This window comes from Equus caballus, chromosome 11 (assembly GCF_041296265.1).
Source record: "Equus caballus isolate H_3958 breed thoroughbred chromosome 11, TB-T2T, whole genome shotgun sequence".
In the NCBI taxonomy this organism is placed as follows: domain Eukaryota; kingdom Metazoa; phylum Chordata; class Mammalia; order Perissodactyla; family Equidae; genus Equus; species Equus caballus.
In genome coordinates, this window is record NC_091694.1 from 34582621 (window position 1) to 34609492 (window position 26872).

Genomic DNA, 26872 nt, shown 5'->3' on the forward strand with positions numbered 1-26872 from the left:
GCATGGCTGTATTTCTCTCTGTGTCTGGCTATTTCACTTACTATAATGTCGTCCAGGTTTGTCCATGTTGTTGCAAATGGCCGGATTTCCTTCTTTTTATGACTGAGTAATATTCCATTCTCTCTCTATATTACATTTTCTTCATTCATTTGTCAATGGACACTTAGGTTTTTTTATATCGTGGCTATATGAGTAATGCTGCAGTGAACATGAGTGCATACGTGTCTTTGAGATAGTGATTTCATTTCTTTTGGATATGTACCCAGAAATGAGATTGCTGGATTATATGGTAGTTCTATTTTTAATTCTTTGAGGAACCTCCATTCTGTTTTCCATAATGGCTGTAGCAATTTACATCCCCACCAACAGTGTAATAAAAGGGTTCCCTTTACTTCACACCCTTGCCAACACTTGTTATCTCTTATCTTTTTGATAATAGCCACTCTAATAGATGTGAAGTAATATCTCACTGTGGTTTTAATTTGCATTTCTCTGATGAGTAGTGAGGTTAAACACCTTTTCATATACCCCTTAGGCATTTGTATGTCTTCTTTGGGAAAAGGTCTATTCAAGCTCTTCTCGTTTTGTAATTATTAGTTGTATGAGTTCCTTTTTTTTGTTGAGGTAACATTGGTTTATAACACTGCATAAATTTCAGGTGTACATCATTATCTTTCAATTTCTGTGTAGACTACATCATGTTCACCACCCAAAGACTAATTACCATCTGTCACCATACACACGTGCCCTATTACCCCTTTCATCCTCTTCCCTCCCTGTATATTTTGGATATAAACATCTTATCAGATATATGGTTTGCAAATATTTTCTCCCATCCCATAGGTTGTCTTTTCATTTTGTTGATTGTTTCTTTTGCTGTACAGAAGTTTTTTAGGTGGATGAAATACTACTTGTTTATTTTTACTTTTGTTGCCTGTGCTTTTTGTGTCATATCCAAAAAATCATTGCCAAGACTAATGTCAAGGAGCTTTTCCCTGTTTTCTTCTAGGAGTTTTACAGTCTCAGATCATACATTTAAGTCTTTAATTCGTTTTGAGTTGATTTTTATGTATATTGTAAGCTAAGGATCCAATTTTATTATTTTGCCTGTGGATATCCAGTTTTCCCACCACCATTTGCTGAAGAGACTATCCTTTCCCCATTTTGTGTTCTTGGTGCTTTTGTCAAAAATTAACCATATATGCTTGGGTTTATTTGTGGACTCTATTCTGTTTCTTAGGCCTTTGTGTCTGATTTTATGCCAATACCATGCTGTTTTGATTGCTAAAGTTTTGTAATACAGTTTGAAATCAGGAAGTCTATTCTCTCCAGCCTTGTTCTTCTTTCTCAATATTGCTTTGGCTCTTTGGTGTCTTTTGTGGTACAAATTTTAGGATTGTTTTTTCTGTTTCTTTAAAAAGTGATATTTTGATTTTGATAAGGATTGCTTTGATTCCGTCAGTCACGTCTAGCAATTCTAATTCTTTTAATCCTTAAACATAGGATCTTTCCATTTGTTGTGTTTCTTCAATTTCTCTCATCAATGTCTTATAATTTTCAGTGTAAAAATCTTTCACCTTCTTGGTTAAATTTATTCCAAAATATATTATTCATTTTGATACTATCAAAAAGAATACTTTTTATAAGATACTATTTGTAAATGGGTTTGTTTTCCTAATTTCTTTTTTTGAATAGTTTGTTGTTAGTGTATAGAAACACAACTGATTTTTGTATGTTGATTTTGTATCCTGCAACTTTACTAAATTCATCTGTTCTAACAGTTTTTTGATAGAGTTTTTAGGGTTTTCTACATAGGAGATCATATTATCTGCAAACAGAGACAGTTTTACTTCTTCCTTTCCAATTTGGATGCCTTTTATTATTTTTCTTGCCTAATTGCTCTGGCCAGGACTTTTCAGTACTTTGTTGAATAGAAGTGATAAGAGTGGCACCTTTGTCTTGTTCCTGATCTTAGAGGAAAAGCTTTCAGCTCTTCACCATTGAGTATGATGTTATCTGTGAGCTTGTCTATATGGCCTTTATTATGTTGAGGTATATTCCTTCTTATACCTAATTTGTTGAGAATTTTTATCATGAAAGGATGTTGAATTTTGTCAGTGCTTTTTCTGCCTCTCTTAAGATGATCATATGACTTTTATCCTTCACTATGTTAATATGGTGTAACACATTTATTGATTTATCTGTGTTGAACCAATCTTGCATTCCAGGGATAAATCCCACTTGATCACAGTGTCTGATCCTTTTAATGCTTTTTAATTCAGTTTGCTGATATTTTGCTCAGGATTTTTGCAACTATGTTTATCAGGGATATTGGCTTCTAATTTTCTCTTCTTGTAGAGTCCTTATCTGTCTTTGGTATAAGAGTGGTGCTGGCTTCTTAAAATGAGTTTGGAAGTGTTCCTTCCTCTTTAGATTTGGAAGCATTTGAGAAGGATTAATGTTAATTAATTCTTCCTTAAATACTTAGTAGCATTCACCAATGAAGCCATCTGGTCCTGGGCTTTTTTTTTGTTGAGAGGTTTTTGATTACTGCTTCAATCTCATACTTGTTATAGGTCTGTCCAGTTTTTCTATTTCTTCATGATTAATCTTGGTAGAGTGTATGTATCTAGGAATTTATCCATTTCTTCTAAGTTATCCAATTTTTTGTCGTATAAGTGTTTGTGGAAGGACTCTTATTGTTCTTTGTATTTCTGTAGTATCTATTGTAATCTATTCTTTCATTTAAAATTTTAAGTCCTTTTTGTTGCTTGATTAGCAAAAAATTTGTTTTATTTTTTTAAAAAACCAACTCTTAGTTTCTTTGATCTTTTCTACTGTTTTGTCTAGTCTCTATTTATTTCTGCTCTCACCTGGGTTGTTTCCTTCCTTCTGCTAAGTTTGAGACTCATTTGTTCTTTTTCTAGTTTTTTAAGGTGTAAAGTTAGGTTGTTTGAGATTTTTGTTTTTTCTTAATGTAGGTGTTTATCTCTATAAACTTCTCTCTTACAACTGTTTTTGCTGCATCTCACTTTTGTTTTTTTCTGTTTCCGTTTTCATTTGTATCAAGATACTGTTTTATTTCTCTTTTGATTTTTTCTTTGACCTATTGGTCGTTCAGGTATGTGTTGTTTAATTTCCACATATTTGTGAATATTCCACTTTTCCTCATATTATTGGTTTCTAATTTCATACCATTGAGGATGGAACAGATATTTGATATGATTTCAATCTTCATAAATTTCTTAAGACTTGTTTTGTGGCCCAACGTATAATCTGTCCTGGAGAATGTTTCGTGTGCACTTGAGGAGAATGTGTATTCTGCTACTGTAGATTTAAACCAAATCATAATAATTACATTAAACGTGAATAGTCTAAACATCCCCATTAAGAACCAGAGATTATCAGGCTGGATAAACATGAAAGAATGAACTACTATGTACGTTTCAACATGAATGAATTCCAAAATCATTATACTAAATGAAAAAGACATACACAAATGATTATATAGTAACATTTACATGGAGTTTTAGAAAAAGCAAAACAGAAAGCAGATCATTGGTTGACAAAGTCTGCAGTGAAAGAGACTAACTGAAAAGGGATAGGAGGGAAGTTTTGGGGGTGATTGTGGTGGTGGTTACATGACTATACATTTGTCAAAACTTATCTACATGTACTTAGAAAGTTTGTGAATTTTATTGTATGTAAATTATTTCCCAATAAAACTGATTGACACCATCACACACCTAATTAATTATGTGCATTTAGAAATTTAGGGAATGTAAGGATGAATAGAAACGTTTTTAAATGAACTTACTGAAAAACAAAATCTCTCTATCCTGATAAAATGCTGTTCAAAATGTTAGAAATTATGTTTTTTAATTGAACTTTAATTATCTACTATATTTTAAATATATTTTTAAATTATTAGGTTGAACTAAAGCGACGCTATAATGATCAGCATTCAAAATTGAGAGGTCTTTTACCTGGTCGTCAATGGTATGAAATTCAAGCATACAGGGCCTTAAACCAGGCCCTAGGTAGGTAAGTGGAGTGAAATTTAATGTAATGTTAATGTAATATTATCTGTGGCCAGGGCTATATGTAGCGTTAGTCTTGCTGCTTTACTCCTTATAATAAATTTGATAGAATTTTATTTCACTAGAACCCTAGGAACTGTTATGTTTTCAATGATAGATGTCACAAGTGAAAATTGAAATATGTCAGTGAAATAAATGAAACCCAAAACCTGAAAATTTCCTAAAGTTTAAAGATTTATGATTGGTCAAACAATGAGTGTCACACAAAGATGCTCAGTAAATGTTTATAGAAGCTCACCACCAAACAATAAAAGTTTTACCTTGTAAACATCAAAACCTAGGTGATGATTTTATGGGTAAAAAGCAAACCATTCAAGAAGGATTAAAACAAACCATGCTCCCAGTACTAAAGAATTAACACCAACTAACAATGAAACTTAATATAATACTCCTTTTTCTAAGGATTCTGGTCCATTAAAATTTGTACTCTTATATGGTGATGGACAAATAATAGTATAAAACTGAAATTTCACAATGTTGTAAACCATTATGACTTCAATTAAAAAAAAAGATTTGTACTTTGTGGAACTAGTTTTTAAATCACCATTTTATACCATAATTTTATATTGTAGAACATCAACATTTAATTTATAAATACTATCATTATTAGATTTTATAATGTAGTTTAATATTTTATATTCTCCATTTATAAAATTGTAATTAGGTTAGCCATGAAATAATTTTTTCCTGTGAGGTTGTAAGGCATTCAGATAATTCAAATAAAAGAAAGTAGGTTAAGAGTAAAATCCCGATGGGGCCAGCCCCCTGGCCAAGTGCACTCTGCTGCGGAGGCCCAGGGTTTTGCCGGTTCAGATCCTGGGCGCAGACATGGCACCACTCGTCAGGCCATGTTGAGGCGGTGTCCCATGTGCCACAACTAGAGGGACCCACAACTAAAATATGCAACTGTGTACTAGGGCGATTTAGAGAGAAAAAGCAGAAAGAAAAGGGGGAGAAAAAAAAGATTGACACCAGTTGTTAGCTCAGGTGCCAATCTGTAAAAAAACAAGTAAAATCCCAAAAACATGATCATGTGACATATTTTCAGTTCAGCCAGAAGACCCATGGCTAACTATTATCTGACCTAACCAAATCCAGAATTTAGATTTTTCTCAATTACGGACACACCTTGTTTTATTGCGCTTCACAGATATTGGGTTTTTTACAAGACTCTCCACCAGCAAAAAGATTACAACTCACTGAAGGCTGAGATGATAGTATATTCTATCAATAAAGTATTTTTAAATTAAAGTATGTGCATTTTTTAAACGTAATGCTGTTGCACACTTAATAGACAACAGTGTAGTGTAAACATAACTTTTACATGCACTAGGAAACCAAAAAATTCGTGTGACTTGCTTTATTGCAATATTTGTTTTGTTGCAGTGGTCTGAAACTGAACCCACAACATCAAAGTATGCCTGTATCTTTTTACTCACATTAGCCCGTTTACACATAAGCAGACCAGGTTCCATTTGAGTTTAGATTTACATATAGCTAATGACATAGGACTGCAACAGCTAGATTTTAGTCCCAGAACACATCACCCAGCCCCTCTCCATCATTTCAGAATGATATTCTGCAAATGTTTCTCTTCAAACTAAATGATTTAGTTCCATGATTAATCTTTTGATATGGTTAAGCTGCTGCCCTTCTCTGCTTAAAAATCTCATTGGTACTTGGTATAGAGTTGCACTGCAAATTGTTCTTGAAGCATTTCCTCTGCTTACTTTGTCTCTCCCTGTTGGTTGACCTGTTTTGTTTTATTTTAATTTTAATATTCAGCAAATAGTTTCTAGGGGACCCTGAATATGTATTTAAAATTCTTGACTTTTAATCACTATTCTTAATTTCAGGAAAATAAATATTCTTACCTCAATTGATTATTCTTTCCTTTTAATGTAAGCAATTCCTTGAATTTCAAGAAACCATTTGAATCAAAAGTATATTTGTATCTTATTTGTGATTTATAAACCTTTTCTACACATGTTAAACAAGTTGTGAGCAATGAAATACATACCTAACATAACATAACTACTAAATGACCCTTCACATCTTGTCCCCACCTCAAAACCTCAAGACCTGCTTTTTCATCTTTATACCCTACCTCTATCCACTAAAGTTCTCATTATTAAACTATTAAACATATCTATCCTTTCATTACTCTCTACCTTGGCATACAACCTACCATACAATTCATTTGGTAAGTTTACCAATCAAAATCTAGTTGAGGGTCATGTACTTTATGAAGACTTTTTTCTACTTTTCCAACTAGTTATTTGCCCCTTAGGAACCCATAGCATTTTATACATTATTTCTATTATAGCATATATCTCTTGTATTGTAATAGCCTGTTTAAATATCTGTCTCCTTCCCTAAACATGTATTATACAGTTTTGCATTCTCAGCAACCAACTATGTCTCAGCATGGGGCATACATGCTCAATTAATACTTGCTGAATTAGTGAAAAATGCCAGGTTCAGTGCTTTTCCCACTATACCAAATCGACCAGGGTCAAAACATACTTTTCTAGAATTTCATAAAAACATGTGTTTGTAATATTGCTATATAATACTATAGTTTTAGTATTTTATAAATTAAAAAATGGAAAGCACAACTGTCATTGTACTGGTTTTCAGGGAAACAGTATCAACAAGTAGCAATTTATTACAAAGAAACATATCCATTTAAAAATCAAGTGAATGTTTTACATTATTTGCTAAAACTCATAATGTGTATTGATTGACATAAAAGATTCTTATACCCAGGTACTCTTCTTATAAGAGATGTGTATAGAAGGTCTAAAATAAGCAGAAACAAATTTAGTTTAAAAAAATGTTATCTTTTTTTAAGCCCATGTGACTGTTAGAGTATTTGAAGTAATATAAGTCCATGAAATGTAATAACAGCCTTTGGGAATGTACCAGATGGTTTTGTGACCAGGTTACAACCATACTCTGAGTTTCCTAACAGGTCTGCTTTGCCGAAAGTGTAATCTTTGTCTCAAGTGGGCATAATTCATTTGAGTAAGGCAGTATGAAAACAATGGAAAAAAGCAAAGGTGAAACCTTTTTCTCTGAACTGTTTTGTTAAGTTAAATGTCTTTCTGCCGTAGGACACTCTAAACATAAACAAAAGTGGAGCCAAAACAGAGTGGCACCCTGACTTTCCATTGATTTTCAACACTGATATTGGCAAAATCCATCTTCCTATCCTGCCCAGTTTTATGGTCTGATGCCTTGGAACCTAAGGATTACTTTAAAATAACATTAAAAAAGAATATCATATGACATTTAGATTTTTAAAGACTCTGTGGAAAAATCAAACAGTTACCCTTCACCTCCTCTCGAAATCCCATGATGGTAAACGTACAAAAATGTCAAACCTACAAAGTTAAAAAGAGTGGGAAAGGAGACAGTGACAGATGAGATGTCAACGAATTTTGAACATTGGAAAACAGATGAATGAGTGAATGACTTAGCAGGCAAGAGAAAGCTGAAATTTAAATCTATAGTTGTGAAAGTTTAACAAGATCCTCCAGATTCAGGCATGGCAAGGCTTCGGACTTGGGAGCACTCTAAAGTGTCAGTTAAAGTAGCGTTAACCACAAGATTGGTTGCAAGATAGTATAAGAAGTAGTTAGACAGTCCCCTCCCCCACCCTCTGGAGAGATAAACTAGAGAGTCTATATATTCTTCAATCCTATGTGCAGCTAAGGATGTATTAAAGATAGGGGTTAAGAAAAGTCTACCTACTGAATATCAGAACTCCGTCCCCTTTTTCTTCTCAGCTCTGAATAGGCTGACGGTCAAACTTATCTCTCCAAGGCAGAAAAGTACAGTATTCCTCCTCTACAGAAACTGACCACCTTATGAGTAAGGGCCTACAGACAGTAGCAAAGTGGCCCTGTTCCTACCAGATTACCTTACTGCAAAGCCTCCCAGGCTGTAAGCCCCGCCCTTGTATGCGGAGCTGCCAATCAGCATTTTAGTGCTTTACTCATAAATGAGTGCAAAGAGTCTTTACCAGATATTCAAAGAAAGTCTGTAACGTGAAAAACAGACACCAAAACAATTCCAACAGAACAAAAACGGGGTGGAAGAACTCGTACAAAACAGAAACAGTGTAATAGAACAGGAGTTGGCAAACTTTTTCTGTAAAGGGCCAAACAGTGTATATTTTAGGCTTTTCAGGCCACATACAGTCTGCATCCAGGTTCTTCTTTGTTTTTTCTTTAACCTTTTAAAAATGTAAATACCATTCCTACCTTGCAAGCTGTATAAAAACAAGGTATGGGCCAGATTTTCCCTGTGGGCTGTAGTTTGCCAACTCCTGGAGAGAAGAAAACTTCAAAAAACTTTATCAGTAATATCCATACAGAGATAAGATATTGCCTCCATGAAGTAAAAACAGAAGAAAAAACTCCTAGACAGTAACATGATAGCAACAAATTTTAAATGCAGAATTGTGCTCAGAAGATAAAATTGAAATTTCTCAGATCAAAAAGATAAAGAGAGAGAAAATGGGAAAGAAGAACTCAAAAATTAGAGGATCAGTATCAAAGAGCCAACTTCAGATAAATAGGAGATCAATAAGAAGAGATTAGAGAAAATAGAGGAAGGAAACATGTCAAAGAAATAATTGAAGAAAAATGCTCAGAATTGAAGGACATATTTCCTGATTAAAATGGTGCGCCCAAGCACCAGTAGAGGGGGAAAGCTACAAAGCACCTCACTGTGCAGTTTCAAAGTACCTGAGATGAAGAAAAATTCCTAAAACCTTTCAGAAAGAAAAAGATAGGTCTCATGTAAAAGATATGAAATCACAATTGAAACATTTCTTAAAAGCAACACTGGAAGCTGGAAGACAGTTGAAAATTATCTTCAAGTTTTTGTAGGAAATTTTTGACTTACAGTTTGAGTTCTACACAACCCAAATGATCAATAAACTATAAGATGGAATAAAGCCATCAGTATTCAAGGACCTAAAACCCATTTGCCTCAAATGCATGCTTTCTTAGGATGCTACTGGAAGATATGCTCCATCAAATAAGAGAAAATTCAGAAAGAGGGATATCAAGGATGCAGGAAATTGGAGTTCCAACCCGGAAGAGAGAAAAAGAGAATTTCAAAAACAATCAGGAAGGGAAGCTCTGGGATGACAGCTGTGAGGCAGTCCCATGGTAGTCAGTCTAGATTGATTTCCAAGGATGGGAGGGTTTGACGCTATTGAGAAGAATTAAAAACATAGAAAATTAAGCGAAAAAGGAGAGAGACAGTTATTAACTCCAGGATAGGCAAAAAAAGTTGTACAAGAAAGGAAATGTAATCATAGTGTGCCACGTAACTCACCTATAAATGGCAACCCACTGAATATTTATTTACATAAGAATTGTGATATAACTATCAGGAGAATGGAGAGGTGGTGAAGTATCAGTGATAAAAATCTTCCATATGAAGAGTCAACAAATAATTTCTAAAGGCCAAAAACCAAGAGGTAGTAGTAGTATAAATATTATTTAGAAGTATGGAGATAAATGATCAGAAGACCTATCAAAGATAATTAAAATTGTTTATTTTAAAACTGTAATTGTTTCTGAGGATTGGGAATTGGAAATTGAGTATGGGTAGCTAAAAGAGAATTCTGTTTTTTATTAAAACTATTATAATACTATTTGACTTTTAAAATATATTTTGTATTTGATTAAAAATTAAAATTTGCAAAGCTAAAATTAACTTTTTAAAAATAGTCTGGAGGTTTCAATTCTAGATAAGATGGAGTAAGCACACTCTATGCTGTCTTAAAAGCCTAGACAGAATGCACAGAACAGCTCTGAAAAGTAGATAGTAGCAGGCAGATTGGAGAAGAAGGCCAGAATTCAAAATACCAATGAAGTGGTTGGGGTAACTATATTAATATCAGACAAAGTAGAATTCAGAGTAAAGAAAATTACTGGGGTATTGAAAATTACATAATGATAAAAGGGTCAATTTATCAAGAAGACATAGCAACCCTAGATGTGTATGCACCTAAAAAAAGTGCTTCAAAATACATGATGCAAAAACTGACAGATCTGAATAGAGAAATAGACAAATCCACAGTTATAGTTGGAGACTTTCAAAACTCCTCTCAGTAGTAGAAGTAGTAGACAGAAAATTACTAAATATATAGAAGACTTGAACAATGTTGTTAACCAACTGGATTGAATTAACATTATAGAGCGCTTCACCCAACAAGGGCAGAATAAACATTCTTTTCAAGTGCACAAGGAACATTTACCAATATAGACTATATCCTGAGTGATAAGCTTAAAATATTTTTTAAAGAATTAAAATCATAGTAACTGTATTCTCTTACCATATGGAATTAAAATATTAAACTAGAAATCAATAACAAAAAAAATCTAAATACTTGGAAACTAAGAACATAAATCCAAATAATCCATAGATAAAACAGGAAGTCTTAGGAAAATTAGAGGATATTTTGAACTAATCAGAAATGAAAATCAACATATCAAAATTTGCAGGCAGCAGCTACAACAGTGTTCAGTGAGAAATTTGTGTCATTAAATGCTTATTTTCAAAAATACAAGTCTCAAATCAATAATTTACGCTTCTACTTTAAGCTAGAAAAAGAAGAGCAAAATAAATGTAAAGCAAACAGAAAAGCAAATAATAGAGATAAGAGTATAAATCAATGAAAGTTAAAACAAAAAACAATAAAGGAAATCAATGAAACTAAAAAATGAGTAAGATTTATTTTAAAAAGTTCAATTAGATCAACAAACCTCTAGGTAAATTGACAAAGAAAAAAAGAAGCCACAATTACCATTATCTGAAGTAAAAGAGGTGATATTACTACATATCCTGCAGACATTAACAGGATAATATGGGAAAAACTATACACATACATTCAACAACTTAGATGAAATGAATTAATTTCAGAAAACCTAAAAGTACCAAGCTCACTCAAGATGAAATAGATAACCTGAATAGTCCTCTATCTATGAAAGAAATTTAATTTGTATTTAAAAACCCTCTGAAAAAAATCTCTACCCAGATGGTTCACTGGCAAATAGCACCAAACATTTAAAGAAGACATAGCATCAATTCTGTATGATATTTTCTAGAAAATAGATGATGCAATCCTTCCCAATTCATTTTGTGAGGCCCACACTATCCTTCTAACCAAACTAGATGAAGACAGTATGAAAAAAAGAAAGAAAACTACAGACCAATATCTGTCCTGAATATAGGTGAAAATATTCTTAACAAAATATTAACAAATTGTCTGAGATCCACAAAAATGATGGAGTAAAGACCTCTCAAAATCCTCTTCTCATCAAAGCAATGAGAAAACAGGCAAAATAGTTGAATCAACTTTTTCAAAACTCTGTAAATTAACCAGTTTACAGCATTCCAGGAAGCATTCATGAAAATGGCTTAATCTCATTAAGAGCAGTAGCTTTGTGACATTTTAACTTGCTCAGTTCCCATTCCCCTTTCTCCAGGTTCACAGTAATCTTAAATAGTGGTGAAAGCCAACAACCTGCCAGCCATGGGAGGGACTGGATCTTATTCCTGGAGACTTGTCATTATGGAGTCTGTCCAGTGGTTCCTTGGAAGACCCCATTCACGTGGCTGTATTTGACCTTACTCAGAGTTCACCCAGGCAATTGTTTAACTTCACAGCTTCCTGAGAAAATGAATGAAAATCAGGGCAAATAGGCTAAGTAAAAAGCTTAAAGAGAAAAGCTGGGAAATGACATATCCATAGGAGGCCTTTAAAGTTCCAACATATTCCTAGGACTTTAGAGAGTATGTTTAATATGTAGGACTGTGCACATGACCAAGGATGTGCACATGCTCAGGGAAGGCTTGAAAAGGCCATAAGTTCTCACCTCTGGCTGACCTTGAGGCTTTGCTGAAGCAGGAAGTGAAGACTAAGGCTGAGTTGTTACCTGCCTAGCTGAGGGTCAAAAGCATATCCAAAAACATATGCAAAGCCTCTTAGCAAAGAATAGGAGACATTGGTTCCAGATGTTTAAGGAAATCTCTGTCTAATCAGTAACTGACCACTAAGCTGACGTAGCAGTGGTCACACATGACACAATACAGACTTGACAGAATTATTTCAGAAAAGGCACAAGAACAACAGCAACAAAAATCTTTGAGGAGGGGGAAGAATCTGATTTCTACAGTTGCCACATTATATTATTTAAGGTATACTGTTTTCAACAAAAATTATGACACATGCAAAGAAAGAAGAATGTATACCCCATACACAGGGGAAAAAAGCAATCAATAGAAAGTGTCTCTAAGGAAGTCCAGACATTCTATTTAATATATAAAGCTACTTTAAATATGGCCAAATATCTAAGGAAATTATGTCTAAAGGACTATAAGAAACTATGAGAATGATATACCAGATAGAGAGTATGAATAATGAAATAGTATTTTTTAAAAAGAACCTAATTGGGGCTGGCCCTGTGGCCCAGTGGTTAAGTTTGCACACTCTGCTTTGGCAGCCAAGGGTTTTGATGGTTTGGATCCTGGGCACGGACAGGGCATCGCTCATCAGGCCACATTGAGGCAGCATCCCACATGCCACAACTAGAAGGACCCACAACTAAAATATACAACTATCTACTTGGGGGGTTGGGGAGAAAAAGCGAAAAAAAAGAAGAAGATTGGCAACAGTTGTTAGCTCAGGTGCCAATCTTTAAAAAAAAAAAAAAAAAAAAGAACCTAATGGAAATTCTGGCATTGAAAAGTACAATAACTGAAATGAAAAATTCATTATAGGGGCTCAACAGCAGTTTTGAGTAGGAGGAAGAAAGAATCAGTTTACTTAAAGATAGGTTAATTGATGTTATCCAGTCTGAGGAACAGAAAGAAAAAGAATGAAGAATAATGAACATAGCCTCAGGGACCTGTAGGATCCCATCAAGCATATGAGTATACACATACTGGGAGTCTTAGAAAGAAAGAAGAGAGAGATGGGAACAGAAAGATTATTTGAAGAAATAATGGCTGGAAACTTACCAAATCTGATGAAAAATATTAATCTACACATCTAAGAAAATCAGCAAACTCCAAGTAGTGTAAACTCAAAGAGATCCCTACATAAGTCATAAACTGTCAAAAGACAGAACCTAGAAAGCAGCAAGAGAAAAACAACTCATTACATAGAAGGCATTCTCAATAATCTTAGCAGATTTCTCATTGGAAACCATGGAGAGCAGAAGGCAGTGGATTGGCATATTCAAAGTGCTGAAAGAAAAAGACTGTTACCCAAGTCTATATCTAACAAAACTATCTTCAAAAATAAAGGAGAAAGTAAGACATCCCCAAATAAGCAAAAACTGAGAGAATTAATCTCTCAAAAACTTGTAAGAAATACTAAAGGGAGTCCTTCTCAGGCTGAAATGAAGGGACATTAGGCAGTAACTCATATCCATATGAAGAAATAAAGAGCATCTGTAAAGGTAATTTCATAGGTAAATATAACAAACAGTATAAATGTATTTTTATAGCTCTTTTTCTCCTATCTGATTTTTAAAAACAACTGCATAGAACAGTAATTTTAAATCCATGGTGGTAGGCATTGTCTTGGGGGTCTCCAAAGCCATTCTCAAGTTTAGTAATTTACTAGCACAGTGATAGACTCAGCATATGGTTATATGCACACCTAGGATTTTTTTCTTTTTTGGTGAGAAAGATTGGCCCTGAGCTAACATCTGTGGCAATTTTCCTCTATTTTGTATGTGGAATGCCTGCCACAGCATGGCTTGACAAACGATGCCTAAGTCTGCCCCTGGGATCTGAACCTGCGAATCCTGGGCTGCTGAAACGGAGCATGCAAACTTAACCACTACACCACTGGGCCAGCCCTAACACCTAGGATTTATTCAGTGGAAGTATACCAAACAAAATCAGCAAAGAGAATAGGCACATTGCAAAGTGAAGGGGAAACCAGGCACAAGCTTCCAAGGGTCCCCTCCTAGTGGAGTCACACAAGACACACTTAATTCTCCAGCAATGAGTTGTGGTAACACATGTGAAATATCGCCAATCAGAGGAGCTCATTAAAGACTCAGCAGCCAGTGTTTTTATTTGGGGCTGGTCACATAGGCAGCCTCTGTCTAACACTTCCCAAAAGTCCGGACTCTCAGAAGCAAAGCAGGTGTTCAGCATTAACTATATTGTTTGCACAAACATTTTAGACACAGTGAGCCTCTCTTATTAGTCAATGATCAGAACCCTCCTGAAATCTAAGTTTCTAAACACAAGCCAAGGGCTAGTTTGTATGTAGACAAGAGCAAAGTTTTTGTATACTTTTGAAATTAAGGTAGTGTTAATCCAAACTAGATTGTTGTAAGTTAAGGTGTTTATTATAATCCTCAAAGCAACCACTAATAAAATAACTCAAAATAATGAGAAATTGCAAGTTAATTAACATAAAAAAAATTATTGCACACAGAAGAAGGCAGTAATGGAGAAACAGTGGGACAAAAAGAATAAGACAGAGAAAACAATAGTAAGTGGGTATTTATGAAATAGCTAAGTAGTTCCTACCTTATCAGTAAGTACATTAAGTGTAAGTGGATTAAGAACTCCAATCAAAAGACAAAGATTGGCAAAATGAGTTAAAAAAAAAAACATGATCCAACTATGTGCTCCCTGCAAGAGAAACACTTAAATATTTTATAATGATTAAATTGTCACTCCATCAAGAATATGTAATATCTGTAAACATATATGCAACTAACAAAAGGATCCCAAATCACATGTAGCAAAAATAAACAATTCAGCAGTTACATTTAGAGACTTTAATATCCCACTTTGAATAACGGATAGACTAATTAAAAAGAAAATCTAAATCTTGAACACTATAAACCAACAATTACAAACCTCACAGATAATCTACCACACTCCACCCTTAACAACAGAATACACATTCTTCTCAAGTGCGCATGGCACATCCTTCAGGATAGACCATATGTTAGGCCACAAAATAAGTCTCAGTAAATTTTAAATGGTTAAAATCATAGAAAGTATCTTTTCTGATCACAGTGGAATAAAACTAGAAGTCAATAATAGAAAGAAAAATGGAAAACTCATAACTATGTGGAAATTAAACAGCACACCCTTGACCAGTGGATCAAAGAAGAAATCACAAGGGAAATTAGGAAATACCTTGTGATGAATGAAAACGAAACTTTTGTTTTTCAAAGGACATTATTAAGAAATGGAAAAGAGCTCACACATGGGAGAAAATATTTGCAAATCATGTGTCTGATAAGGGTCTAGTATCCAGGGTATATAAAGAACTCTTATTATTCAACAATAAAAAGACAAGTAATACAACTTAAAAGTCGACCAATAATTTGAATAGACATTTCTCAAAAAAAGATACACAAGTGGCCAGTATGCACATGAAAAGATGCTCAACATTATTAGTCATTAGGGAAATGCAAATCAAAACCACAGTGAAATACCACTTCACACCTCCTAGAGTAAATATAATGAAAATGATGGACAATAACAAATGTTGATGAGGATATGGAGAAATTGGAAATGTCATATCTAGCTGGTGGGAATGTAGAGTTGCGCAACTGCTTTGGAAAAAAATGTGACAGTTCCTCAAAAAGTTATAGAGTTATCATATAATCTAGCAATTCCAGTCTTAGATGTATACCCCAGAGAATAAAAAACATGTATTTCTACAAAAATTTGTACTCAAATGTTCATAGCAGGATTATTCATAATAGTCAAAAGTTGGAAATAACCCAAATGCCCATTAACTTATGAATGGATAAACAAGATGTGCCATATAGCCGCACAGTGGAATATTATTCCACCATGAAAAGGAAGGAAGTACTGATACACAATACAAGTAACCTTGAAAACATCATGCTAAGTGAAAGAAGCCAGACACAAAATGCCACATACTGTATGATTCCAGTTACATGAAATGTCCAAATAGGCAAATGTATGAAGACAGAAAGTAGATTAGTGGTTATCAGGGGTGAGGGGGAATAATTGGAGTAATTTGGAGTGATTAATGGGCACTGGGTTTCTTTTGGGCGAGATAAAAATGTTCTGTAATAGATAGTGGTATAGGTTGCACAACCTTGTAAATATAGTAAAAACCACTGAATTGTACCCAGTTTTTTAAAATAAGTTTTAACAAATCAAATCCAACAAACTATAAAAAGAATAGTACATCATGACCATGTGTGGTTAGCCTAGGAATAAAAAGCTGGCTCAGGGGCCGGCTTGGTGGCGCAGCGGTTAAGTGCACACATTCTGCTTCTGTGGCCTGGGGTTCGCTGATTCAGATCTCAGGTGCGGATATGGCATTGCTTGTCAAGCCATGCTGTGGCAGGCATCCCACATATAAAGTAGAGGAGGATGGGAATGGATGTCAGCTCAGGACCAGCCTTCCTCTGCAAAAAGAGGAGAATTGGCAGCAGATGTTAGCTCAGGGCTAATCTTCCTCAAAAAAAAAAAAAAGCTGGCTCAATATTTGAAATTTTACCAGTGTAATGGACCATATTAACAGTCTGCAGAAGAAAAACTACATGATCATATCAATTAGTGCAAAAAAGTTTTTTTTTTACAAAATTAAGCATTCATTCATGATAAAAACTCATTAAACTAGAAGATCATCTATAGAAAATCTACAACCAGTGTAATACTTAAAAATAGTCTGTGTGGCTAAGGAAGGTTTTGGAAAATATTTTCTATCATTTTCTTGACTTTCAAAATAGAATACATGTAACATTTTTGGATATTAGTTATCAGTAGTTGGCAAAAGTAGAGGATTTTTTTTTATACAACTACTTTAGTACATTGTATTGAATAGTTTCTATAACCCTGCTCATATAAACGACTTTGATTAAAGGAATATATAACTGATGCATTGGTTTTTTCAGTCTTTTGTCTGTCCCACTAGAAATTTGGCTTATATTTTCAAAGCTATGTTTATTTGATTTTCTCCCTATTTTTTAGGTGTATTCGACACAAAAATGATTGGGGAGCTCTTATTCTAGTGGATGATCGCTTCAGGAGTAACCCAAATCGATATATATCTGGTAAGATTCTCAGCTGGGCTTACAGTAAGAATTAGTAACAATGTTTGGTATTTTAAAGACGAAGAATTGGACAGAGAATTTGGATTACTAGATCAAACATGGAAAATTTCACATTGACTGGAAATCTAGCCTTTTAATGCTTATGCATTTAGAAAAAAATCTTTGTAGAGGAGAATCTGGTTAGTACCAACATAGTATTAATCAATTAGGGTCCTTCAATGTCATAGAATGTCAGATTTGATTCAATAACATAGTAATAATTTATTTACAATTGTCAGAGAAAAAGGTGTTCCACAGAAATGAATTTTCAAGAAATATTAAGTTTTTACATTTAAGCACACATGCACATCTCCTTTGGCTGCTTAAGATTCTTTATTATTTCATTCTGGGTTATGTTGAGGTTTGTTGTTGTGTGTGTTTAGAAATGCTTCAGTTGTTACAGAGTTTATGTTAGAGCTAGCATTTTCTAAAAGGAAAAACAAAGCACCGTTGTATGCTGCAAGATCAACTAGATGGTCATTTTTTCCTCACTCAAATGAACAAATATTGTGTGTATATAGTTTTTATCCAGCAGTAGCATGGTCCCTTTAAAGTCAATACCAGGAATCCAGGAATCCATCTGTTATTAAAGAACTGTTGGAAATACTTGCATCTTTTTATTATCTGTAATAAAGTTCTTAAGTTCTGTATTAAATTCTTTATCTTAATAAAGTATAAACTAAAAAATTCATGCCATACTATAAGGGGTAGATGCGAAATTTTATATTTGTTTCAGATTAGCTGTGTATGGGTATGGATTCTACTTTTTCCATTTCAGAGCCTAGTTACTATATTTGGTTTGATATTCAAACATGTCCATCTGGATTAAAGCACAAATGCTGCTTTATTAGTCTTTTCTTCTCTTTCCATGTAAAGCAAGCCATTGTGCTTAGATCAATACATAAAGGAAAGCAAAATGTTAAGTGCTTATGTTTAGTCAGCAGGTGGAGCTCAGATTCTTTCAGGTTTTCAAAAAAGCAAACTGACGTTTTACACTGAATAGGCCTTCTTTGATTACAAAAGTTCAAAGTGAAAGAGGTAACTATAATACTAAAATTTTTCAATTTTGGAAAATTTCATATGTTTATTTCATGTAATTATTTTGCCCAAGCAAACAAAAATAAAGAACTTTAAAGAAAATGTGTATTTAAATTTTTGTCTTATTTTAAAATCTAGAACTTAAATTTTTATCTCATAGTTCAGATTTGTTGAGAGATTCTTTGAATTAAGTATTTTTCATTATTTCTGTATGGTTTTTATTTATTTTTTCTCAGACTCGTATGAAATGTTTAATTAAGCATTAATAGCACAACAACATACACATTCTTTTTGATGACTAATTTTTGTTTAAATTCAATTTGCCTGAATATCGATTGATAGAAAAACTCCATTTAAAAAAACTAACTAAAACAATGTATTTGAAATGAAAGTATAGTAGTTCAAGTTGCTTGAAGCCTCCCTGCCTTATCTTTCTGTGAACTTAAAATATTATAGTGACTTTTTTAACTACTCCAGAAGCTGATCATAGTTTTAGTAGCATCAGTAGAGAATAGTTATATTCTAAAAATCCAAATATCTGATTTTGAATTTTATTCTGAAGTGAGTCATACTACAAAACACCTTATATTCTTAAATGGTTCATTTTTATGCAGCTTTAGCATGTCACAGGTCAAATCTTTTCCCTTACAACCTATTTGTATATTAAAAAATAATTATATAATAAATATTCAAAAAGGACATGATTTGCCCATAAAACAGTGTTATTCCTTTCAAACCTTGCCCCCAGAATATTTTAAGATCTATTTGGAATTGGGGGAGTAGGGGAACAAAGAAACCTATGAGACTGGAATCTTGAATTTATTTTTACAAAAGGAGTCAAATTTTAAAAGTTAGAGTGGAAGATTATATTGCTTACAACTCCTAGTTTCCCTACAATTAAAAGGTAGGCAACTTTTGTGGGCAATCATGATGAGATTAAATTGGTCTTATTCCCCAATCATGCTGAACTGGCAAATAATACATTTCCCCTCCCCCACTATACTCCCACTGCCTCCTTCTTCCCTCCAGTTGACAATCGCTTCATATAAAGGGAAATGTTACAGATACAATGAGCATATTTACATATGAAGGTAAAAAGACAGGAAGCATATTGAGAACCATTCTATATACAGGCATACCTCATTTTGTTGTGCTTTACTTTATTGCACTTCACAGATACTGCATTTTTTCGGATTGAAGGTTTGTGGCAATCCTGCATCGAACAAGTCTGTTGGCACCAGTTTTCTGATAGTATTTGCTCAGTTTGTATCTCTGTGTCACGTTTTGGTAATTCTCGCAATATTTCAAACTTTTTCGTTATTATTATATTTGTTATGGTGATCTGTGATCAGTGATCTTTGATGTTATTTTAATTGTTTTGGGGTGCCAAGAACCACACCCATATAAGACAGTGAACTTAATTGATAAATGTTGTGTGTTCTGACTGCTCCACTGACCAGCCGTTCCTTCATCTCTCCGTCTTCTTGGGCTTCCCTATTCCCTGAGACACAACAATATTGAAACAATAGGATGACTAATAACCCTACAATGGCTCTAATTGTTTAAGTGAAAGGAAGAGTTACATGTCTCTCACTCTAAATCAAAAGCTAGAAATGATTAAGCTTAGTGAGGAAAGCATGTCGAAAGCTAGGCCTCTTGTACCAGTCAGCCAAGTTGTGAATACAAAGGAAAAGTTCTTGAGGGAAATTAAAAGTGCTACTCCAGCGAACACATCAATGATAAGAAAGTGAAACAACCTTATTGCTGATATATGTAGAAACTTTTAGCGTTCTGGATAGAAGATCAAACCAGCCACAATGTTCCCTTAAGCCAAAACCTAATCCACAGCACAGCCCTAATGCTCTTCAATTCTGTGAAGGCTGAGAGAGGTGAGGAAGCTGCAGAAGAAAAGTTTGAAGTGAATAGAGGTTGGTTCATGAGGCTTCAAGAAAGAAGCCATCTCCATAACATGAAAGTGCAAGGTGAAGCAACAAGTGCTGATATAGAAGCTGCAGCAAGTTATCCAGGTGTTCCAGCCAGGATGATTAATGAAAGTGGCTACACTAAACAACAGATTTTCAATGCAGACAAAACATCCTTGTATTGGAAGAAAATGCCATCTAGGACCTTCAGAGCTAGAGAGAAGAAGTCAATGCCTGGCCTCAAAGCTTCAAATGATAGGCTGACTGTCTTGTTAGGGACTCATGCAGCTAGTGACTTTAAGTTGAAGCCAATGCTTGTTTACCATTCCAGAAATCCTACAGTCCTTACGAACTATGCTGAATCTACTCTGCCTGTATTCTGTAAATGGAATAACAAAGCCTGAATGACGGCGCATATGTTTACAACAGGGTTTACTGAATATTTTAGGCCCATTGTTGAGACATACTGCTCAGAAAAAAAGATTCCTTTCAAAATATTACTGCCCATTTACAATGCACCTGGTTACTCAAGAGTTCTGATAGAGATAACGAGATTAATGTTGTTTTCATGCCTGGTAACACAACATCCATTCTGCATTCCATGGATCAATGAGTAATTTTGACTTTCACATCTTGTTATTTAAGAAATACATTTTGTAAGGCAAAGCTGCCATAGATAGTGATTCCTCTGATAGATCTGCGCAAAGGAAATTGAAAACCTTTTGGAAAGGAGTCACCATTCTAGATGACATTAAGAACACTCGTGATTCATGGGAAGAGGTCAAAGTATCAACATTAGTGGGAGTTTGGAAGAAGTTGATTCCAACTCTCATGGATGACTTTGCAGGGTTCAAGACTTCAGTGGAGGAAATAACTGGAGATGTGGTGGAAGTAGAAAGAAAACTAAAATCAGAAGTGGAGCCTGATGATTTGACTGAATGGCTGCAATCTCATGATAAAACTTTAACAGATAAAGAGTTGCTTCTTATGGATGAGCAAAGGAAGTGATTTCTTGAGATGGAATCTACTCCTAGTAAAGATGCTGTGAAGATTGTTGAAATGACAACAAAGGCTTTAGAGTATTATGTAAACTAGGTTGATAAAGTAGCACCAGAATTTGAGAGGATTGACTCCAATTTTGAAAGAAGTTCTACTGTGTGTAAATGCTGTCAAACAGCATCGCATGCTACAGAGAAATCATTTGTGAAAGGAAGAGTCAATCAATGCGGCAAACTTCATTGTTGTCTTCTTTTAAGAAATGGCCACAGCTATCCCAACTTTCAGCAACTCCCACCCTGATCAGTCAGCAGCCATCAATATCGAGGCAAGATCTTCTACAGCAAAAAGATTACAATTCACTGAAGGCTCAGATGATGGTTAGCATTTTTTAGCAAGAAAGTATTTTTTAACTAAGGTATATACATTATTTTTTCAGACATAATGCTATTGCACACTTAAGAGACTACAGTATAACGTAAGCATAACTTTTTTTAAGATTTTCTTTTTTTCCTTTTTCTCCCCAAAGCCCCCAGGTACATAGTTGTATATTCTTAGTTGTGGGTCCTTCTAGTTGTGGCATGTGGGATGCCACCTCAGCATGGCTTGATCAGCAGTACCATGTCTGCACCCAGGATTCAAATCAACAAAACACTGGGCCATTGCAGTGGAGCGCACAAACTTAACCATTTGGCCACGGGGCCGGCCCCATGTAAACATAACTTTTATATGCACTAGAAAACCAAAAACTTTGTGTGACTTGCTTTATTGCAATATTTGCTTTATTACCATGATCTGGAACCAAACACACATAATCTCTGAAGTATGCCTATATTCTAAATTCAAAGTAGATTACTTGATTAGAAAAAATATCTGTTTTTTTTAATACATAATATCTTAATAACTAAATAACCAAAGTTTCTTCTCTGGGTTTACTTTTTTCCTTAGGACTTTCTAAATGGGTACGGCAGCAGATTCAGCACCATTCTACCTTTGAAAGTGCACTGGAGTCCTTGGCTGAATTTTCCAAAAAGCACCAAAAGGTCGTTGCTGTATCCAAAGAGGACAGAAAGTCTATACAGGACAGTGGGTCTACGTTTGAAGTGGCCTGTTTGAAGGACAATACCTCAACTTATTTATTGGAAGCAGCAAGCCATCTATCACCAGAAAGTCCTAGGGAAGATGAAGCAAAAATGTGTGTGCAAGAACTACAGTGTCCTAAAATGATAACTGAAAGTCCATCGCTACCAGGCAGCGTTATCTCCAGAAATGAGAAAAGTATGAAAAATTCTGCCCATTTATGTTTGGTAGAGAAGTCTTTCATTTTTATTTAGTGAAATGATATTTATTATACTATAGATTAATTTCCTTAAATATGTTGGTTTGTAATAGAAGGTGTTATCATAAAATAATGAAATAGTATGGTGTATTGGAATGGGAACAAACTTGTGAGGCGATCTGAGCATATTTTCTGGCTTTCCATTAACAAGCTTTGCCACTAACTAGCTTTGTGACCATGGGTAAGTCCCTTAACTTTTTTGAGTCTTAATAGAAAAAGGAATATTTGCTTACCTATCCCTCCAGGGTGGGTTGTAAATATGTAATAAGATGATAAATAGAGTCTATTCAAATGGCAGATGTTTTTCAAGGCTATATTAAAGATTGATCTAATTTATAGACAACTTCTCTCACATGAATTTCTTAGTTTGAGGAAGTGAGAGTCATTTCTTCTAAATGGTAAAAAATGATATTTTAGCATATGGTGGTCTATATCAGGGATTGGCAAACTATTATGTCTGGACCAAATTCTGCCTGCTCTCTGTTTTTGTAAATAAAGTTTACTGCAACAGAGTCATGCCCATTCATTTACATATTGTACACAGTAGCAGACTTGAGTAAGTTTTATGTATTGCACTAGAACAGCATAATTGAGTAGTTGGAGGAGACACAATATGACTTTTAGAGCCTTAAAATGTTTACTGTCTGGCCTGTTATAGAAAAAGTTTGACACACTCTGGTGTATATCATTAGATATCATTTTAATTAATATATGATAGTAGTTTAACATATTAGTTTTTAAATATTTACTTTGTAGTATATGCTTCTATCCTAGTGAATTGAAGGCCATTCTACTGGTAATAAGGGAATCTAGGTTCTAGTTCGGGTCTGATTTCTAACCTGTTTGTAACTTTAAGGAAATATCTTAGTCTTTATGGTTGTAAGGTTCCTTAAGGGAATTAGTCTAGGTCAGTTTTTCTCAGTCACTGGTTAGTAGATTTTAAAGCAAATTTTTATAGCCTGTTCCCTCTTTACTCAGCTGTCTTCCTCTTTACCCTTCCTTTTCTCTTTCATTCCTGAGGTCCCTGGTATGAAGTTTGATAGTTTAGCAGACAGCATTATGACTTGGGCTAGAAATCACTGGAAACCTAAGATTCCTTTCAGAGTTAACATTTTGTGCTTTACATTCTAAGATGGAAGTCCTGCTACTACTGGTTGTGGGCTCTAAATTAAGTATCCTATACAATTATTTCAGTATTTCCAATGAAAATCATTTTAATATAACAGTTATGTTATAAACAGTTAGTTAGAAACAGAAAGTTAATACTCTTAAATTTTTGTATTCATAGATGACTCAGTGTTATTGGAAGAGTCTGCCCAGACAGTGAAAGCAGAAAAAATCGTGATTTCCAGATCCACAAGCCCAACCTTCAACAAACAGACAAAGAGTGTTAGCTGGTCTAGCTTTAATTCTTTGGGACAATATCTTACTGGTAAAATTCTGACTGTAACACCTGAGTTCAGGTCATCAGAGGCTTGTGCCTCTAATTCTACTTTCAAAACAGAAAAGGAATATAAAACTGTTTTGCCACTCACTGATAAGTGTGAGCCCTCATCTCTGACAGTAAACACATCATTTGGACCATGCTCTCAGTCAGAAACTACTCTTCCATCAACAAAGACTGATGCTACTCTTCTTAAAAATAATCATTCCAAGCAGCTGCTCCGCTCTGAAGACGCTCCGGATCCAGACATTGAATTGTCGTTAGTAAGTGAAGAAGCTAAGCTTTCCACTTCAAATACAGCATTTGAAACAGAAACAGAAGATGAATCTATCTATTTTACACCTGAACTTTATGATTCTGTAGATACAAATAAAGAAAAAAATTAATTAGTTGGAACTGATAGAGAAAGTATATTGGTTGATAATTCAAATTACATTTTAGCTGAAGATCTCTGAAATTAGAACTATGACAGGAGTGGATTCAGTCAGAGAAATGAAAGCTGAGGATTGTACAGGCACTAAGTTGAGTAGACTCATGCACATTAAAGAAAGTAAAATTGATGACGTTGGTAGTAACATAAAAACAACTCATATAAATGAATTGGAGCTGGGAAAAACTCATGAAACAGATATAAAGAACTTTAAACAATCTCCTTCCAAAAGTAAAGATGTGTTCCCTGATGTTAGGTAATACTTAACTGTAGCTATAAAAATATGCCATCATGCTTCTATTAAACTCTATTGTAAATGATAATTTATACATTGGATAAGTGGCATAGTTATTTTTTTAATTTGAGATATATTTTCACTTTAATTCATTATCATTAGAGTTCTTTAAAAGTCTATTTTATGTTCAGAAATATGTTTTACTATTCTCAAGTTTTGATTCATACAAAATATTTTCCTTCAATGTCTTCCTTAGCTAAACACAATTTAAAATTAATCAATCTGAAAGATATGTAGTTTCCTAGGGCACTTTAAATTTCACATAAATATTTGTATTTTGTAGTCCTCTTCACCCAATTGTTTTCATACTGATACATAAATATTAACAGCACTCTAATCTAGTCACACCTCAGTCATATTTCACTATACATATTGCCTCAAATCGGTAGGAGTTTCTTTTTAGAAATCAAAGTTTTCTTGAAAAATGTATTCCTGTATTAAATTGCCTACTTGTGAGTAATTAAGAATTAAGGAAGAAAACTGCATACATTTTTCATTGAAATTGTTTGACATTTTTGTTTTATAAACCAAATCAAGCATGTTTTAAGTGAATTTATGTAAAGTTATAAAAAGTGAAGGACTCCAAATTTTCAATTCTAATTATTTAGCTTCGTAATCACTGTGGAAAAAAGTGACATATTGTAGCATAAAAGCTTTAATTATGCAACCATTAAGATAGAAAACTTCATATATAAATTTGATAAATAAACCCAAACATGTAATTGTAGCTGAAAAATGTTCCCTTAGAGTTCAGTAAACTTTTCTGTAAATTTTGACTCTGTTTATGTTTTTGTGAATGAAACTGTAGTTCTGATCAAAAGTGGTTATAAAATATTCTCTTCTCTGACATTTCAAAAATACATTCACTGATCTTTTTCTAAGAAACATCTGTTATTCAATGGATGTTTAGTCTTCTTTTGAGTGATTTGAATTGAAATTTTATGAGCTGTTCAAGTTGTGGATGTGGTTTATTATTTTCAAAGTCAAAATTCCCAGCAATCAAGTATCTTTTATATTCATTTTGATAAATGAATTATTGTATATGCATATGTTTACTTTTATTTTGATAGCATTTAGATTGATTACAACTGGTTTCGATAGCATTGGATGTTACAACTCTAAGCATAGTTCAAAAAAATTTAAATTGATAATTTACCAGTTAAAGAATTCATTTATAGATTGAGATATATTAGATCTCACCTAATATTATATATTTTTCTTAGTTGATCAGTGAGTAATAAGTTACAAACACTAGGTTAGAAGATAATTTCTAAATTGTTTTGAAAGAGTGAAACCATTTCTCCTCTCTGGTATAGTTTTTAATCCACAGATAAGGGTAATGGGATATAGAAAGAATACCAGGTGGAAGACCAGAGACTTGGGTTTGATTCCTGGCTTTGCCTCTAATTTGCTAAGTCATGTTTGGTAGTCATCATGCCTTTTGGAGAATTAGTTTCATCTGTGAAATGCAGAATTTAATACTGTAAAATCATGCAAATCCCTTTTGGCATTAAAAATCTGTAATTTAAACGAATATATGTTGATATTTTACTCTGAATCAATTTTTATTTGCTTTTGTTCCAAATGCTTAAAATAAAGCAAACCATTTTGTAGAAAAGGTGAAATGATACTCATCAACCTTTAGAGAATAATTGTATGAATGCGTGCATAGTAACTTGGGAAGCAAGATATTTTAACAGTGCTGCAATCAAAACATTTTTGGACCCTTAAAATTGCCTTTAGAAGAATTGGTAAACTACATAAGAAAAGTCAAGCACAATACTTTTTAATCATACCTTAGTGTTATTATCCAAACTTGATCTCAAACACCATCTCCTTTCCCTGGGTTTGATTTATTCTTTCCAAAATCTAGTTCTCCCCAAGGCTAAAAATTTCCATTACTAAGAATATATGTAGAGATGTGCCACAAGCTTTTAGTAATTCTAAGAGGTATTCCAAAGATTTTGTACATGATATCACTGTTGAAACAGGTATATAGTCCCCTCAGATCATAACTTTGACCAGGATAATATTACTCTTTATAATAGAGGAGGAGGTGGAACATTTTCATTAGTGCTAACATGCTTTTTAAAGAGATGTTTTAGAGAGTTAAATAAGTTAAAACATGTAAAAAGCAGTTGAGAGTATCCGGCACACGGTAAGTCCTCA

At 33.9% G+C, this 26872-nt stretch overlaps 1 protein-coding gene across 2 annotated transcripts in view; it reads left to right on the forward strand.

Moving 5' to 3' along the window:
- The window catches only part of BRIP1 (BRCA1 interacting DNA helicase 1), a 185914-nt gene extending 159677 nt beyond the window's left edge, over positions 1 to 26237 (forward strand). For both annotated transcript variants that reach the window (XM_023652939.2, XM_070227532.1), the window contains exons 17-20: positions 3932 to 4044; positions 17118 to 17200; positions 22144 to 22473; positions 23823 to 26237. In XM_023652939.2, coding sequence (XP_023508707.2) covers positions 3932 to 4044; positions 17118 to 17200; positions 22144 to 22473; positions 23823 to 24364 — 1068 coding nt within the window. In that variant the 3' untranslated portion in view covers positions 24365 to 26237. The remainder of the gene's footprint in view (positions 1 to 3931; positions 4045 to 17117; positions 17201 to 22143; positions 22474 to 23822) is intronic.
- The last annotated feature ends 635 nt before the right edge of the window (positions 26238 to 26872 follow it).